We start from the raw sequence: 17,607 nt of genomic DNA, 5'->3' as shown, positions 1-17,607 counted from the left end.
CCAAACCAAATCTTGCCACAGGGAAACACTTTGCGCCCACTTGCTGCTCTTTCTACGGCAATTGCCAAGTTGGTGCCTCCCTTTGAGACTTGCTATGGCCAATTAGGTGCAAACAAAAGCGAAGCCTTTGTGTGAGGCACGTGAGTGGGTGTGTGTGTGTGAGAGCGTGTGTGGCATACAATTGTCAACTGGTTGGGCGCCTCATTATTGCAGCCACTGTGTGAGTGTGAGTGTGTGTAGTGAAATTATGATTCAGTTGCCACGAACGCACGGCGCAGTCCAACAATTGTCGCTGCTTCCCTCTCAACTTGGCACTCGGCACTCGCTACTCACCCCACCTTTCACTCACCACCACACTCTACACACTGCTCGCTCTATGGGTGATGATTGCTTGGGCAAGTCATAGAGGCCTCTGCAAGTGTGCGAACTATAATTTATAAGCGCCTTCAAATGTGTGTTGTCCTTGTCTCTGTCTATGTGTGTGTGTGTGTGTGTGTGTGTGTTACAATCTATTAATTTGCTTTACGCGCATTTCCTTCTACTTACGAAATGTAAATATGAAAATAAACACGTACTCAACTCCCCCTCATACTCGCCTCCCATATTGGTCGAAGGTCGACCAAGTTACAAATTACGAGCATGATTCTACTTATGGCACCTTCATTGTGGCTTTAACTTGCTGCAGGCAGCTTAAACTAAGCAGCCAAACTGTTTACCACATTTGAATGCAGACTAGGGGATTAAGCAGCAGCTGAATTTGACATTTTACTTTTTATCAGCTATCAATTTAAGGTAAAACTTTGAAGACACTCTAAATTATCTTCTTAGAAAACTTCGTTTAAATTGCTTGAGGATGAAAAATTAAAATTACTTGCTTATTTAAAAAAAAAGGGAGCTTAAAGTTGTTTCTTAAATTGCGTTTATATTAACTTTAGGAGCTTTCGAGTTTAGAGTTTTTGAATTAACTAAAAACAAAACCAATAAGAGTGAAAGAACAACTCTACTATTTTTTTAACAGTCTTTGAAAAATCAAATTGGTTTAAATTTATTAATAATGTGTGGTTCATACGCATTAAAAAACTTAAAAGCTTTTAATATAAAGCTAAACTGAAACACGCTAGCTAAAATTCTAAAGTGTTATCTTTATAACCTTGAAGTTTTGAAAATATTACATTTGAGCTTTGAAACTTAATTGATGACTGTGCTTGCACAAATGAATCAACTTAAAGTGGGTTTATTTTAAGTTTTAACAGCTTTAAGTTGATTGAATATTTGTGCTTTATTTAATTTAATTTCAAAACCTGATTAACTTTTGAAGATTAGTTAAAAAGGCGATAGAATGTGAAATAATTTTAATTCAACAACTTTAAGCTATTTGATAAGAATTTAAAGCAACTTGAAGAGGTTTTATTTTTAGGTTTTAAGAGCTTTAAGTTGATTTATTCTTTGTGCTTTATACACATTTTGAACTACTTTTAAATATTACTTAAAAAATAAAATAGGAGTACATCAATTTAAATTCAACAACTTTAAGCTGTTTAATAAGAATTTAAAGAATTTCATTTACTTTACGCAAACAATTTGCACAGCGAAATAAGCAGAAACCGTAAAGCTTTCACACTGCAAAAAAACTTTCTCATTAAAGAAAAAGCTTTTTAACAACTCTATATTTATAGTATTAATTGTTAAAGCAACACTCGGCACATGAATAAGTAATGCTTGTGGAAGGCGTGTGTTGTCTGCCGGCAACACAAATTATAAAAGTTGCAAAAGTTTTGATCTGCTGAAACCGTAGATACGGTGAAAGTAGATAACATAGTTTAGAACAGTGTGTGTTTTTATATGTACTATATGTGCATAAGTGATTAGAAAGCTGTTAGCAACTGCAAAAAGTTGCAGCAACTTGAAATTTGACTTGGATTTAGAGAAAAGTGGAAATTTGACTAAGCCAAACACAAACAACAAGAACATAGGAGAGAAGAAGCTGCTGCGAAATTGCTTAAGAGTTATTCAAAACAATGGTAAAGTATTTAATTTTTATGAAAACGTCAACGAAAACACAGCATGCCACATGCTGCATGCCACAACGTGCCTTGTAATGTTTGCTTTGGCGAATGAGTGTGAGTACACTCATACTCACACTCACACTCAAGCACTCACATTAGACACTTGCCAAAAGGGAAGCTGGAAAAACTGAAAAGGAGCCGAAGTGCTGTAAACGGAACTGAACTGAAAGTGAAGCGAGCATGTAAATGTAATGCAAACAAACAAACAAACAACTAGGAAAAACGTAATTTTCATTTCGCATGAAAATTCCATCGAAGGAGACGCCAACGTATGTTAGTTCAGCAGCTGCAGGGCCTCTCGTCTCTTGTCTCGTTCGCTCTACGTGGCTGGCAGTCTGATAATCACTCAGTTCAGTTAGCTGACGACAAGTCCTGACTGCCTCACTGACTGCCTCACTGACTGACTGACTGAGTTTCTTGAGTCTCTTGAGTCTCGCTCCGTATCTGGTGTTGCTTGTCGTTTTCTTGGCAAATGAAAATGCCAAATGAGAAATGCATTGCCAAAACTTGCAACTGCCTTAAGGTGCAGCGTGGCAAGTGCCATGCCAAAAGTGACTGGCGCCCAACGTGGGGCAGCAAATTTACCATGTTCAAAAATTGAACAACAAAATAAGACAGCCAACTTTGCTAATGCTAAATATTAGATTACCTACATATTTAATAATTAAGAAGCAATAATGCTGGAATAGATTATTTAAAGTGGTAAAATTATTTTCAAATAAATAGTTTAATTAACATTGACCTCAAACGTGTGATAGCAAATGTACTAAAGCATATTGATTATGAGTCTAACTAAATGATAGAAATATTGTGTATCCAAGTAGCTTCCTCAGTAAGCTTCGCTTCTGTCAATGCCAGGCACTAGTACTCAATAATATTTTAAACTCTGCCGCAATCGAAACTTTACAAAAACTAACTCAAAAAAAAAAAAAAAACAATCAAAATTTTTAAATTTACAATGCATTTCGAGTACGAGCGTCAAAACCAAACAAACAGCTCGACTGCCGATATTAATCCTGATCTGAATCTGAATATTGTTGAGCGTAATCGAGGCGGCGGCGTTCCATGTGTGAGTCACAATGGCTTGATGATTGAATCGCAGCTACCAGCAGCTGCAATTACAACTGAAGCAGTAGCTGTGGAAGGAGAAGGAGAAGGAGCAGGATTAGGATTAGGAGCACCAGCAGCAGCAACTGCAGGTTCAACTCCAGCTCCACTTGGCAGCAATGATCATCAACATCAAATGCATTTGTTGTTGTTGCGCGAACGTCTTCGTCGTGCTCTTTACAACTGAACTCAACGTTGATGATGATTACAATCATTCACTCTCAAGTTCAACTAAGTTTCAAGCGAAGGTTATATGTGTTTATTATTAAATTCGCTGAGTATGCATAAAAAGAGAACGTTGCTGCCTTATTTTTGCCTTAATATTTTAATTCTATAATAACAATGAATTAACTTAAGCCATAAACTCTGGGAATCCGCAAGTATCAGTAGTTTGATCTGATTCTGTAATTTTATAAAGATGCGTTTAGATTAATTTCAGAAGAATCAACTTTTTTTAAAAATTTAAATGTGAAGACGGGTTCAAGTATTTTTTTTTAACTGTATTTGAAGTATGAACAGTATGTTGATATACCAACTTTGGTATATTTTTTAATTAGGTATATTAGAATAGGTGAAGTCCTGAACTTTTTGGTTCAGTTGAGTATCACAATCTGAACTCTATAGTATATTTTTAAGGTAATACTATTATATCGATACAGACTTTGGTATATTTTAATATTTTAATATAGTATTTAATAAAGTATATTCTGAAAGGTGAACACATGAACTTTTTGGTTAAGTTGATTATCACGATCTGAACTCTATAGTATATTTTTAAGGTAATATTATATTGATACAGACTTTGGTATATTTTAGTATTTTAATGTATATTAATATAGTATATTCTGAAAGGTGAACACATGAACTTTTTGGTTTAGTTGATTATCACGATTTGAGCTCTAAATTATATTTTGAAGGTAATATATTCATATACCAAATACAGTCTTTGGTATATTTTAGTATGTGTAAGGTATATTAATATACGAGTGTAGTTTGAATTCTATCATCTTAAAAATGCAACATTTAATTGAATTTATAGTACATATAACTGAAACTCTTTCTGCTCCTGTGCACTCTCTTCTATTTAAATGCTTAGTTTATAGTCTGTTTTCGACAATTGCCTGTGGCATGTGTGTGTGTGTGTGTGTGGCTCAACAATGTTGAAGTGCAGTGCAATTGATTCAATTGAGTTGTAATGAATGGCCAACTTCCGTTCCAACATCTAACGGTAATTAAGTGCTGCCCATTGGGTTTGCAAGTCACGCAATTTAAGTTCCCAACTTAGCGCGCCAATTACACATTCTTCGCAATTCCCAATTAACTATTTTCAAAGTGATTTTCCAAATAAGACAAGTTGACTTTTAATTGCACGCTGTTCAGCTGCTGTTCAATGTGCACTTGGTTTTCGGGGTAAACAACGAAAGTTTAAATAAGTTTTAGGGCATAGCACGAAAATTCAAATTAAGTGAGGCACGAATATATTTTGCCGACTAAAATTAGCAGTTGAATTTTGAAGTTGATGAACTTCTAACATTTTTTTTTATTATTTTCTGTATGTTTGAAATGCAGTCAATATTGTTGCATGAATATGAACATGTTAAATATTTCATTGAAGGTGTAAAAATTTTTTGTAAAAGTCAAATATGGCGAAATATTTAATTAAAGTCGCACAGGAAAATTAATCGTTTATAAAGCTCTTTAATTAATCATTTAAAATTTATAAAATTATTATTTTTGATACCAGTTATATATCAAATTACACTAAAATGAAGGAAGATGTTAAAATTTAGGAAAAACAAACAAATACTTATCTATCAAATTACTTATTTGAAATATAGGCAAGCAATTGGTTGTTAATAATAAACAGTTCAATAATTCATTTAAAATTTAGAAGTTTTGTTTAAGTAAAGTGAACACGTAAAAACTAAAGTCGAGTATGCTCGATACATATTTTTATTTTAGAATAATCTGAAAATATATAAAATATACCAAGAAATACTGAAATATATCAAGTGATATATTTGGTATATCGATATACCATTACATTAAAAACATAGCAGCTGAAGCAGCTTCTCGATGGTGAGATGCCCGCTACACATTTTTAATAAAACAAGAGTACTGCTGTATTATTCTAAAATATACCTATTTAATATACCGATATACCATTAGATTTAAAATAAATATACCAGATTGTCAACCCAAGTTAATAAGACTCGACTCAAGCAATAGATTGTAACATTTTCAACTGATGGCATACATGAAATACTTTAATACCAAGTTATTAAATCCTGTATTAACTTAACTTATCGATATACCATTACATTCAAAATATACCAGACTTGACTGAAGCAGTCATTTAACAATTTCTTAAATAACTTGTACATTTTTGTAACTGTTGGCAACCATGAATTACTTGACTATTATAAGATGTATTTAAATGCTGTATTAGCTTAATTTAGCGGTGACTTAAGTAATTGATTTTAGCTGGGATTAATCATTTAAGGGAGCTATGCATACAGTATTTAATCTTTGATAGCATGGCGAATGCTTGACTCCGAAATAAGTGTTGGCAGAGCAGAGTCGTAAAAGACGCACAGTAACAGCAACAACAGAAACGGGAGCAACATCAATATTAAGCATAAACATAAACATAAACATAAAGAAAGGCATCGTTACTTGCAGAAGCAGAAGCAGCAGCAAGGGATTAAGTTGTCCTTTCCCTCCACCCTTTATGTGTGTGTGTGTGTGTGAGTGTGTGTGTGTTTGTGTACTTTGACTGTTTGCCACTTACCTGCCGCGCAATAGCTGATTATCGAGCAGGTGGAAGGTGCTGCTGATGCCATCGCCGCGGGGATCACAGACGCGTACATGCATCGCAGCTCGACACAAATGGAACCACGAGAAGTAGCTGCCACAGTGAGAGAAAGAGACAGAGAAAGAGAAAGAGTAAGGGAAGTTGGCAATTACAAACAAGGATTTTCAGTTTCAGGCATTCTACTATAAACGCGGGATTTCTTCGGTACTCACATAAAGTCAAGACTGCTCAGATTTTGCAGCACTGCCGGATCGAGAGTCTTAAAGCGATTGCCAGTTAAGAGGAGCGAGCTCAAATTCTCCAGGCAGTCGAAGGCATGCAAATCGAATTTCTCAATGCGATTCTCATTCAAATGTCTAAAAAAAAAAAAAAAGAAAACATTTCCGTCAGCGCAAAGTTCACGTTGTTTCTCTTTCGTTTTGTGTTATAGTATTTTCTCAGGCTTGGGCTTGGGCTGCTATTAACATTTCGAAGTCGCCACCTTTGGAGTAAACTTTCATCATTAAACTTGCCATCGCACGTAATGTGGCAATGAGTGTGTGTGCTGCTGCGTTGCTGCTTCCATTTGTTGCATGCCACAGCATGCAAATCAACCTTTCCTGCTCAATATGCATTATGCCAACTTCCTTTCTATTTTTTCTGGTTTTTTTTTAAACTTATTTTTTGCTTCACATTTGATTAGTTTTCCGCTTTTATGTGCTCTCTAAATTTTTGCTTTTTTTTGCAAATTCTTCTATGCATTTTTTTTTTTAGATGTGAGCAGATTTAGTTTTCCGCATTCCAATCAAAACGCTGTCCCTTTTTTTCGTTGTTGTTGTTGTTGTTGTCGGGCCCATTATTGATAAATGAAATTCCTCAAGCGCACACAAACAACAGGCAAAGCAATCGCTCCCCCTTTCCCTTGCCCCCTCTCTCACCATTTTCTTCATTGTCCTTGGAGCAGCTTAAGCCCAACTAAATTGGAAAACTCTGAGGACACGCAGCAACGCAAGTCGCGACAGATTTTTATACGCCTATCTCGGGGTTGCGTGTGGCTCACATATTTTACGCTATACCCTGTGCTCAGTTGTCGGTGCAAGTGGCGTATACGTAATATATCATATACGCAATATTACGTATACGCCATGTTGTTATTCACAAATAAATGTGCTTTAATAAGCACAAAAAAAAGTAAATTATTGTGTAGAAAAAATGAAAATAAATTATTGGCGGCATAAATAAATTTATTGCAGTGTCCCTTTAAAATGCGTCCGTCAGGCCGTCCGTCCAAATGCTTTTAAATGAATGGTTCGCTCAGTTTAAGGAGAACCTTAATGACACTTGGGAAGTTTATAGATTTTTGCCATAGACAATACATATGTAAGTCAAAATTAAGATTATAGCACAGCAGTTATATGCTTAGTTGTGATTTCAAGTACTCCAAAAAATAACTACGCACATGTGTTAGATGTATTTTAAAATATTTTCATTAAAGTTTTTGGCTCTATAAATAACACATAACAGTTTAAAACTATAGGGAAGTGTTGGATGTGATTTCAAACATTTTAAATTCGATTCAAATCTGCCTAGAAAAACATTTCAAATTGATGGAAATCTAAGCTTTTGTTATTTGCACTTAAATTCCCCTGCTGTTTAGCACCTCTATCTGTTTACAGGGTATGCACACCGTCAGTCACTTGATTGTGTTTTATATTTTTCGTTACTGTTACGCTTTTGGCCTGCAACTTACAATCCTTGGAGATAGCTGAGGTTGCAAAAGGTTCCATCGCGTATGTGGGACAATTGATTGCCGGCCAAAAATCTGCAAGAGAAAAAAAATAAAAAAAGAGGCGCAAAAATGTTGCTACAAAATGTTGTTTAGAGAGAAAGAAGTCTTTGTTGATGCTATGCAAACTATGTATGTGAGCTTGCTGCCCCTTTATCCACGCCCCCTTTAGTCATACATACAAGTGTCGCAGATGCGGAAATGTGAATGTGTTGGCCGCAATGCTGGTGATTTGGTTTTGGGCCAGCGAAAGCGTATGAAGATGTTGCAAATTGGTGGGAAACATGCCCGGCTGCAGCTGTTGCAAGCGATTCTCATTCAGGTAACTAACAGAGAGGGAGAAAGAGAAAGAAAGAGAGAGATAGCGTGGCATGTTGAGCGTGATTTATGGCGCTTTACTTACAGCACCTCCAGGTTTTGCAGTTGTCCAAAAACACTTGCCCCAAACTCAGTTATCAGATTGCCACGCAGATCACTGTAAAAAGAATGAAATAATACAAAATGAAACGAAAGCAAACAACAACAATTAGTTGCGCCAAGGTCAAAGAACTTGCGTGGGAAATTCCTTTAAGGCATTTTCATCGGTATGCAGCCGAGGAACACCAATTATGTGTGACAGTTGAGAGACTTTAAATCACAAATAACTTGAGATACGTATAAAAATCCCTCTGAATTATTTAAGGCACAAAGTGTAAACAACACAAAGAAAGAGACATTTGCCATGTGTAACAAAAAAAAGGGCGCTTTAAGCTTCAAGCTGAATTCACAATGGCAAATAATTACGCACTGGAAAATTTCAAAAGCTGTTTAATTTGATTATGTGCAGCCTTAAGCTAAGGCGTTTTATTCATCACAAATTGAGGAAATAGATAAATGATTAAAAACAAAAGTTTGTACTTGGCAAACAAGTTAATAAATAACAAGTTGTAAATAAATTTAAAACGAATTATATTATTAAAATATTTAAAAGAAAATCGAATTGAAAAAAAAATAATATAAAAAAGTGGACCAACTATGAAAATAATTCAAATATGTAAATACCAAACATTCGAGAAAGAATTTAATAAATTAAAGACCCAAAACTGAAAAATGTATATAAAAAATATAGAGATATAAATTTTAACATAAACATACATACATAATTTCAATTAAATTGCACAGAATTTTAAGAAATCCTACAGCATAAATAATAAAAACAAATTTGAACGCATAATATTTATAAAAATCTTTATATTTTAACACATCTTAAACAGTATGAAATTTCAAAGGCAAATAATAATCATTCATACCTATAAAAATGATTATCAAATATTTTATAAATAACAAGTTTAACATATTATTTAACCAATAATATTAATGGAATCTTTAGGCTTTAGTGCCGTTAATATTTGTTGCTATTTTAATTGAAAATGTATTCACTTGAAATACGACATTAAAAATCAATTTAAAGAGCTTGACCAAATTTAAATACCAATATTTTTCAATTTTTTATATATACTCTATATTTGCAATTTAAAATTTCAATATTTTTAACCTCTTTCTCTCCTTTTTTTTCTATATATATCTTAATATTTTTGCACCTAACAAATTTGTGTTCAGTTTAAAGTGATTCAGAAACTTCACCAGAATTCATTTAGATAAAATGTGCAAATAACATAAAAATATAGCTATAACATTACCAATCTTTTAACATTATTCATAAATTTAATATTCTATTCCTGCGGACAGTGTTGTTTGCAATTTAAAAATGATTGAGGTATCGAGAAGACATTTTCATAAAATGACCGCAACAAAAAGGTAACAAGCACTCGACTACGAGCATCACAAATTAATTAGGTAATTTATCTGAATGCGACCCCAAACGAGAGAACGAGAACGAGATTTATTTTATGGCACGCCACTGAGAGTGTCGAGAGGAATTTTGTTTTGGGTCATGCAAAGGCTACTTACAGTTCCTCCAAGAGTTGTAGATGGCGAAAATCGCCAGCGTTCAAGCTGCTCAGTCGATTGCGTGCCAAAATTCTGCAGGTGGAAAAAAAGAAGGAAGAAGTAAAAAACGAAGCGAAACGAAACGAAACGAAAATTCACAACTTGCCACATTAGTCGTAATGTCATTTTAATGTGCCACACACAACAATGAGCACAAAGCCAGAGAGAGGAACAATGAGATAAAGATTGAGAGTGGGGGAGAGTCTGAGAGTATTTTAATAAGCCATTAAATGCAATCTGCATGGCAACTTGCCCCAAGCCAAATGTCAACTTGAAAATGCCCAAAAATCGTCGCCACCCTCTTCCTCTTCCCCTTCCTATTCCTACTTAGTCCTTTTTCTCTTGCTCTACCACAACGTGTAACTGAGTTGTTTATGTTTTTATACCCGCTACCTACATAGGGTAGAAGGGTATTACAGTTTGGTGCCTTTAGCAAATATGTGTTAGAAGCAGACTATAAAAAATAGATCTAGCATTTTTGATTGAATTATATTTATTACCACGTTCCGTCTCACAAAAAAGAAAAGAAAACAAAAAAATAAATGGCCAGTGTCATTTTGAAGCTAAAGTCACGAATTTTTGATACAGTCAGGACTTTATTTCTTTGATTTACAATTGCGCATCACATGGTATAATTTGATCGTAATAGTATATTGATATACCACATACAGCTGTCGGTATATTTAGCTAGTTTTTTATTATTTGCTTTGGTTGACAGTCTGGTATATTTTGTACATTATGGTATATTTTGAATACAATACTATAGCAATATACCAAATACAGCTGCTAGTATATTTTAATACTTTTTCAGCTAAGTTGGTTTCGTTGATTGACAATCTGGTATATTTTATACTTTATGGTATGTTTTGAATGTAATATATCTGTCAGTATATTTTATTACATTTTCAGTTGAGTTAGGACTTCGTTGCTTTGATTAATAACCTGGTATATTTTGCGTTTTATGGTATAATTTGAATGTAGTAGTATATTTAAATACCAAATAATGTATTCGGTATATAATTTTAAATAAATGCGGTATATTTTACGAATAATACCGCACTGTTTCACTTTAATTTAAAAGATGTGCCGGGTATCTCGGAGTCGCGCACCCTCGACTGAAGCTTTCTCACTTGTTTACGTTGTTGTCGTTGTTGGTGTTGCTGTCGCATCCGCTTGAGTTGTTGTTGTTTGTCGCCGTCTGCAGCAGCTGTTGTCTTTGGCCCTCCAACAACGGACGGAACAACGTGCATCTCTGCTGCAACTTTTACTTTTGTGCTAATATTTTTATTGTGGAGCTCAGTCGAACGTTGAGCTTTTCTAACCTCTGCAACCTCAACGTTGCCTCTGAGCTGAGACCAAAACAATGGGCGACTTTATGACCCCAAATGGCATACGATGCGTATACGCAACAAAAGCGAACGAGTTTGTTGAGACAATAAATGAGAGAATGTGTGTGTGTGTGTGTGTGTGTGTGTGTGTGTGTGTGTGTGTGTGTGTGTGTGTGTGTGTGTGTGTGTGTGTGTGTGTGTGTGTGTGTGTGTGTGGGCGATTATCATCAGTTGGGACTCATTGCATAACCTTTCCACCTTTCACCTCCCCCTCACACACACACACACACACACACTGATTGCACATACATTTGATGATACAATCAACAATTGCGAGTGCACATAACTGTCTCTCACTCTCACTCTCTCTCTCTCTCTCTGTGTTTCTCACAGCTTCTGTGTGTGTTTTTGCGAGTACAATATCTGCGTTCATATATCTATAGTTATTGGCAATTACAGCATTTTTCATTTAGTCAGATAATATGCCCCCCTTTTTTTTTTTGTGTTTTGCTTTCGCTTTGCCTAAAAGTTGGCAACGAATTTGTTGGTTTCCATTTAGTACAGTTGCGCATAAAATATATGCAAACAATGCGTTGCAAAAAAAGTAATTTAAACAAAATGAGTTACTTTAATTTAAAGCCAAATTAACTTGAGTTTAATTTTTGTTAAATTATTATTCAATTTAAATACATATTTTAAAATATATTGTAAACTCTTGGTAGGTTTGTGATAGAATACAAATTGCTGTTTAAATATTTTTCTTAAATGTTGAAATTTGCCATTAAATTTTCCAAACTAATAATGCATTTACTTTGACAATTTATTGCTAACTATTAAGTATTTAATATACAAAAACAAAAGTTGAAATGTAAAAAAGAACAAAAATAGTTCCCACTAAACTCTCATTTACACTTGATATTTATTTGCTGGATTTGCATACAAAACTATTGCGGAAAGTGAATAAACAATGCATTTAGCATAATGCTGATAATAATTAAGCATTGTTCAATTCGAGGGGCCACTGACTTAAACTGTCGCTTTTAATTGTGAATTTATTATAATTTTATTAGCGAGCTGCGCATAAATATTTAACCAACTAAATTCTGCAGTTTATTCGAGTGGCAAATGGCGATTGCCAATTTACCAAAAGCTAATAAATAAGTTAGTCTGTTAATAAATGTGTGTGGAGCAGCGAGTGAATAACAAATTAACGCCTGCGATACACGTCGTATGCGCGATTTATGATTGTGCGCGCCTGGGAATATGCAACACTTTTTTACACTTAAAGAAATGAACACTTCAAGAAAAGTTTGAAGATTGAAAATGGAATTAAATATTACAGAACAGAGAGAAACAGCAAAGAGATAAAAATAATGATACAATGTAGATGAAATGTTGCCAAAAAATATTATTGTATTATATGTCTAAAAAATTATGATGATGGAACATGAATGAAATACGGTATAGAAATAAATATTATTCGACAAGATTTCAATGGAATTTATTATCTATTTTCAGTAGAACTGTATAATACCCGTTATACATTGTGAATAAAAGCAGTATTATTGTTGAAATATACTAAATAATTTATCACAAAATACTAAAAATATACCAAATGATCTACTTGGTATACTGATACAGTGCTATATTCAAAATATACCATACTAAAAATATACCAAATCATCTATTTGGTATACTGATTCAGTACTATACTCAAAATATACCATAGAGTAGTAAATATACCAGATTGTCAGTCAAAAATTGTCCAAACAATCAAATTAAAAAATTTGTCTATGTTTCTTCAGAATTAAATCTACAAAATCGATATATTAAAGCTATAGAATGTAAATGAAATAAGAAACAAAAATATATATTTATAGGGCTGCACTTTGATTAAATTTCTTTAACTTCTATTTATGACCTTGAGTTGGGATTGTGCATTAAGTTGTATGTTTTTAAAATAAAGTTGACTAAACTGAAGTGAGTTAGGAAATGTAAAATGATGAAATGATGATTGTCACATCGTCTTCATCATCATAAAAATCAATCAATTTTAATAAAGAAATTCTTGTGCATCAAAATACAGCTGTGTTAAATCGAAAGTACTGTTTTTTATTGTCTACGCATTGTCATCAAATTAACACAGTTCAATGAGTGTGTTTCACTCTCTAAGCAAGGTCAAATTCTGTGACTCTCTCTTTGTTCCCCTTTCTCTCTCTCTCTCTCTCTCTCTCTCTCTCTTTCTCTCTCTCTCTCTATCTCACTCTGTCTGAAAGGTGCTGGCAGCTCGATATCGATAAATCGCATGCAGTTAACGGGAGCATCTTAATTACGCCAGTAAGTAATACTTACAACAATCTCAATTGATTGCCCGGGGCAAAGAAATGCTCTGGCAAACGGGATAATTTATTATCGTCCATATAACTGCAAAGAAATGAAAAACACAAAAACACAAGGGCAACTTAAGCAACAAATAAATTGAGTGCACATAAATAAGATGACTTAATTATGAGTTATATCCGCATCCTCCCGCCTCACACTTACAGTGTCTTCAATGGAACGGCCGCCAGTCTATCGAATGCATGCGAGGCAATCTCACGGATTGAGCAAAGTTTCAGCACGCTGTAAAGATATTCAGATTGCAGACATAAATAGAATTACAGTAAAACAATGCATTAAACTTAATAATAAATATACAATTCAATTGCCAACTTGATAACTCACACACACACACACACATAAAAGTAAGAAAGCTGCTGTCGAGTGTATTCGACTGCGAGATACCCGCTACCAATTTCGAATAAAAGGCAGAACAGTGCGGTGTTATTCTTAAATTATACTAAATTAAGCTACGGAAAAAATACTAGAAAAATACCGAATAGTATATTTGGTATATTGATATAGTATTTGAATAAAGACAAAAGAGTGCGGTATTAATTATAAAATATACCGAATTAATATACCATAAAAAACTAAAAATATACCGAATGCTAGATTATTATTATATCGATATATACCGACTGTGAGTTACGCGCTACCTATTTCGAATAAAGGCAGAACAGTGCCAAATTAGGATACGGAAAAAATACTAGAAAAATACCGAATAGTATATTTGGTATATTGATATAGTACTACTCACTTTGAATAAAGACAAAAAGGTGGTATTAATTTTAAAATATACCAAATTAATATACCACAAAATACTAAAAATATACCGAATACTAGATTATTAGTATATCGATATATACGGACTGTGAGTTATGCGCTACCTATTTTCAATGCAACCCTAATTTAAAAAAATATAATACAATAACATACCAAAAAAATACTAAGGTATACCGAAAGGTATATTTGGTATATCGATGTATACGAACTTTGAGACAATCGCCTCCTCTTGTCAATGCAACTTAATTCTAAAATTATACTGAAAATTAATATACCACATAATACTAAAAATATACCGAATGCTAGATTATTAGCATATCGATATATACGGACTGTGAGTTACGCGCTACCTATTTTCAATGCAACCCTAATCTAAAAATATAATACAATAACATACCAAAAAAATACTAAAATCTACCGGCAGTTATATTTGGTATATCGATATATACGGACTTTGAGACACTCGCTTCCTATTGTCAATGCAACTCTATTATAAAATATACTGAAAAAATACTAAAAAAAATACCAAGGGCTACATTTGGTATATCGATATATACGGACATAACTATATAGTCTCTGCCGTTGACGCTGATCAAGAATATATATACTTTATTGGGCAGAGATGTCTCCATCAGCCTGTTTGATACATCTCATCGAGGCACAAAGTTATAATACCCTTCTACCCTATGGGTAGCGGGTATAAAAAGTTTACTTTTGCGAGGAAGAGAGCGCAAAAGTATTTGCCTTTGTGTGTGTGGGGCGTCACTTGGGGCGTTACTTCGTGTCGCACTTGTGTGGCATGTGAGAGGACAACAACAACGCAACTGCTAACGGAACTCCCACAGTTTCAGCGCATTTCAATTTTTTACACATACAGCTCTCAGACTTTTGTTATATGGTAATGAAAAGGCTATTTTGCATAGTTCTGAAGCGCTGAAACTAACAAAATGTTCCATCAAAAGAAGCACAATTGTTTGCATTCTTTTCTAAGCCGTTCTATGGCTGCAATAACAAGTATACGCAATATCAAGTATACGCACTGCACTTCCAATTTCCAGAATACATAACAATCAAATAGAGTTTTGAGCCATATCATTTATTTTATTAACCTTTTTTTTATACTCTCCTTTTCATCACATCTTGAACTTTGGCTTCGATTGCTTTAATGCAACTAAATTAATTCCAATTTCATATTTATTATCCAATTTTTGTCATCTTCATATTTCTCAGCTCATACTTTAAAATAAATTTCTACCATTTAAATTCTGCTTTTGACAACCCCAATTTTAGTTTGTGAAATAGTTTTTCTGCTCAATAAAATGGCTGTCATATAAATTCTGGCTTAAGAAATATGACTTCAATATTAAGTATTTCATGGAATACAAATAATATTTATAAAATTTCTGAAATTAATTTCTTTTGTTAGAAAAAGTTAACAAACAGTTTTTAAAGTTTACCAAAATTCTTTTTCCTCAACATTTTTAACCTTTTTTTATTCCATATTTCTCAGCTCACACTTTAAAATAATAAATTGAATTGATTTTAAATTTCTACCGTTTAAATTCTTCGTTTTGACAACTACAACTTCAGTTTGTGAAATAGTTTTTCTGCTCAATAAAATGGCTGTCATATAAATTCTGGTTTAACTAATATTACTTCAATATTAAGTATTTCATGGAATACAAATAATATTTATAAAATTTCTCAAACTAATTTCTTTTGTTAGCAAGAGTTAATAAACAGTTTTAAAAGTTTACCAAAATTCTTTTTCTTCAACATTTTTAACCTTTTTTTATTCCATATTTCTCAGCTCACACTTTAAAATAATAAATTGAATTAGTTTTAAATTTCTACCATTTAAATTCTTCGTTTTGACAACTACAACTTTAGTTTATGAAATAGTTTTTTCTGCTCAATCTCACTCACACTTCAACATTTGTTTGGCTGAGCTCACCTACTCATGTTTTCTCATATTGTATTTGCAATGCTTTTCATCTGAGACACCCACCAGATAACGCCGCTGCCTGCGGTCAATTTAATTTTCACACATGTTTTTACGCCTCCTACGCAATGCTGCGAAAGCGAGTGAGATTAAAAGTGAGACTGAGACTGAGACTGAGAGTGTGAGTATGTAGAATGTCGGGATGTCGGGATGTCGAGCGTCATCGTTTTTCGTGTTGTCCTTTTCCCGTTTTTCTCCCGTTGCTGCCCATATATAATTAGGGCGTGGCGCAAAATTTGTCAATTTTAAAAAGCGTTGACACGTCAACAGCGCGCCCAAGAGGAGACACAAATGTTTTGCGATGGCAACACGTCGCAACACTTGACAGCAGCTTATGGTGCGGCACATTCACATGTGCCACAAGAACAAAGCACCAAGAGAGGTAGAGACAGAAAGAGAGGGAGGGAGGGAGAGAGCGCCATCGCCAGGCTGTGCAATGATGGATTTCCAAGTGCTTAGGCTTAAGCAACGTTCAACATCCAACCAATAGGCAATATACGAGAGCTCCCAACAGCGTCACAGACTGCTGGGTAGACAGATAGATGGTTAGCTGAACGGACTGAAGGACTGACGGACTGACGAGCCATTAACTACACAATTCTGACCACACACAGACACAAGCAGCTGCGGCATACACTGAGCGAAACGAGAGAGATGATTTGATTTATGTTTTACAACGACAGCTACAAAATTTGAGGCATTAACTTAAATTAATTCTATCATGCAACAGCTGAGTTCGCAGGCCAAAATGTCGTCTTCGTTTTATCGTTAACTGCTGCTTAACTGTGGCTCAAATTTCTTTCTTCTTCAATGATGGAGTTCTTTCTTTCCACTAACTACAAGTTTCTCATCATATTGTTAACAAATCGTTTCTTTCCCAAGTTTGGTAAACTTCCTTAGAGACAGCTCATTTTGAAATCATCTAACAATAGCTTTTCTTGATTTTTTTAAAAAAAAGTTTCACATATTCATCTACTAATCATTATAGGCTTTTCTTTTTTATCTTCCATTGACTTTATTAAAATAAATTATACAACAAATCTGAATATTATTTCCTTATATATTCTTCTTTTTATATTTATTAACATATAATTATTCTCTTTTGCCTTTCTCGCTTATTCTTTTTCTTTTCTATTCTTTTTTTATATTTTTTCTCTTTTCTTTCAAGCTTTCACTGTCCCATATATATTCTTATTTCTATATTTATTTACAAAAATCATTTATTTTTATTTCTATATCCATTCTAAATCTCAATATTTCATTTTCCAAATTTCTCTCTCTCTCTATCTCTCTCTCTTTCTTTCTTTCTTTCTCTCTCTCTCTTTCTCTCTTTCTCGTTATCTTTCTCTCTCTCTATGCCTCTTTGACTA

At 33.8% G+C, this 17,607-nt stretch overlaps 1 protein-coding gene across 2 annotated transcripts in view; it reads right to left on the bottom strand.

The window, feature by feature from the left end:
* Positions 1-17,607, bottom strand: part of LOC117566037 (relaxin receptor 2) — a 41,347-nt gene that overhangs the window by 3,113 nt on the left and 20,627 nt on the right. Inside the window, exons 5-12 of one of the 2 annotated variants that reach the window (XM_034245489.2) lie at positions 13,615-13,692; positions 13,423-13,494; positions 9,704-9,775; positions 8,157-8,228; positions 7,936-8,079; positions 7,718-7,789; positions 6,201-6,344; positions 5,965-6,081 (exon numbers count right to left, since the gene is read on the bottom strand). In XM_034245489.2, the coding sequence (XP_034101380.2) occupies positions 5,965-6,081; positions 6,201-6,344; positions 7,718-7,789; positions 7,936-8,079; positions 8,157-8,228; positions 9,704-9,775; positions 13,423-13,494; positions 13,615-13,692 (771 nt within the window). The remainder of the gene's footprint in view (positions 1-5,964; positions 6,082-6,200; positions 6,345-7,717; positions 7,790-7,935; positions 8,080-8,156; positions 8,229-9,703; positions 9,776-13,422; positions 13,495-13,614; positions 13,693-17,607) is intronic. The other variant, XM_052008293.1, reaches the window with a different exon arrangement.

Source organism: Drosophila albomicans, chromosome X, assembly GCF_009650485.2.
Source record: "Drosophila albomicans strain 15112-1751.03 chromosome X, ASM965048v2, whole genome shotgun sequence".
NCBI lineage: Eukaryota > Metazoa > Arthropoda > Insecta > Diptera > Drosophilidae > Drosophila > Drosophila albomicans.
This window is presented reverse-complemented; position numbering and strand designations above follow the sequence as displayed.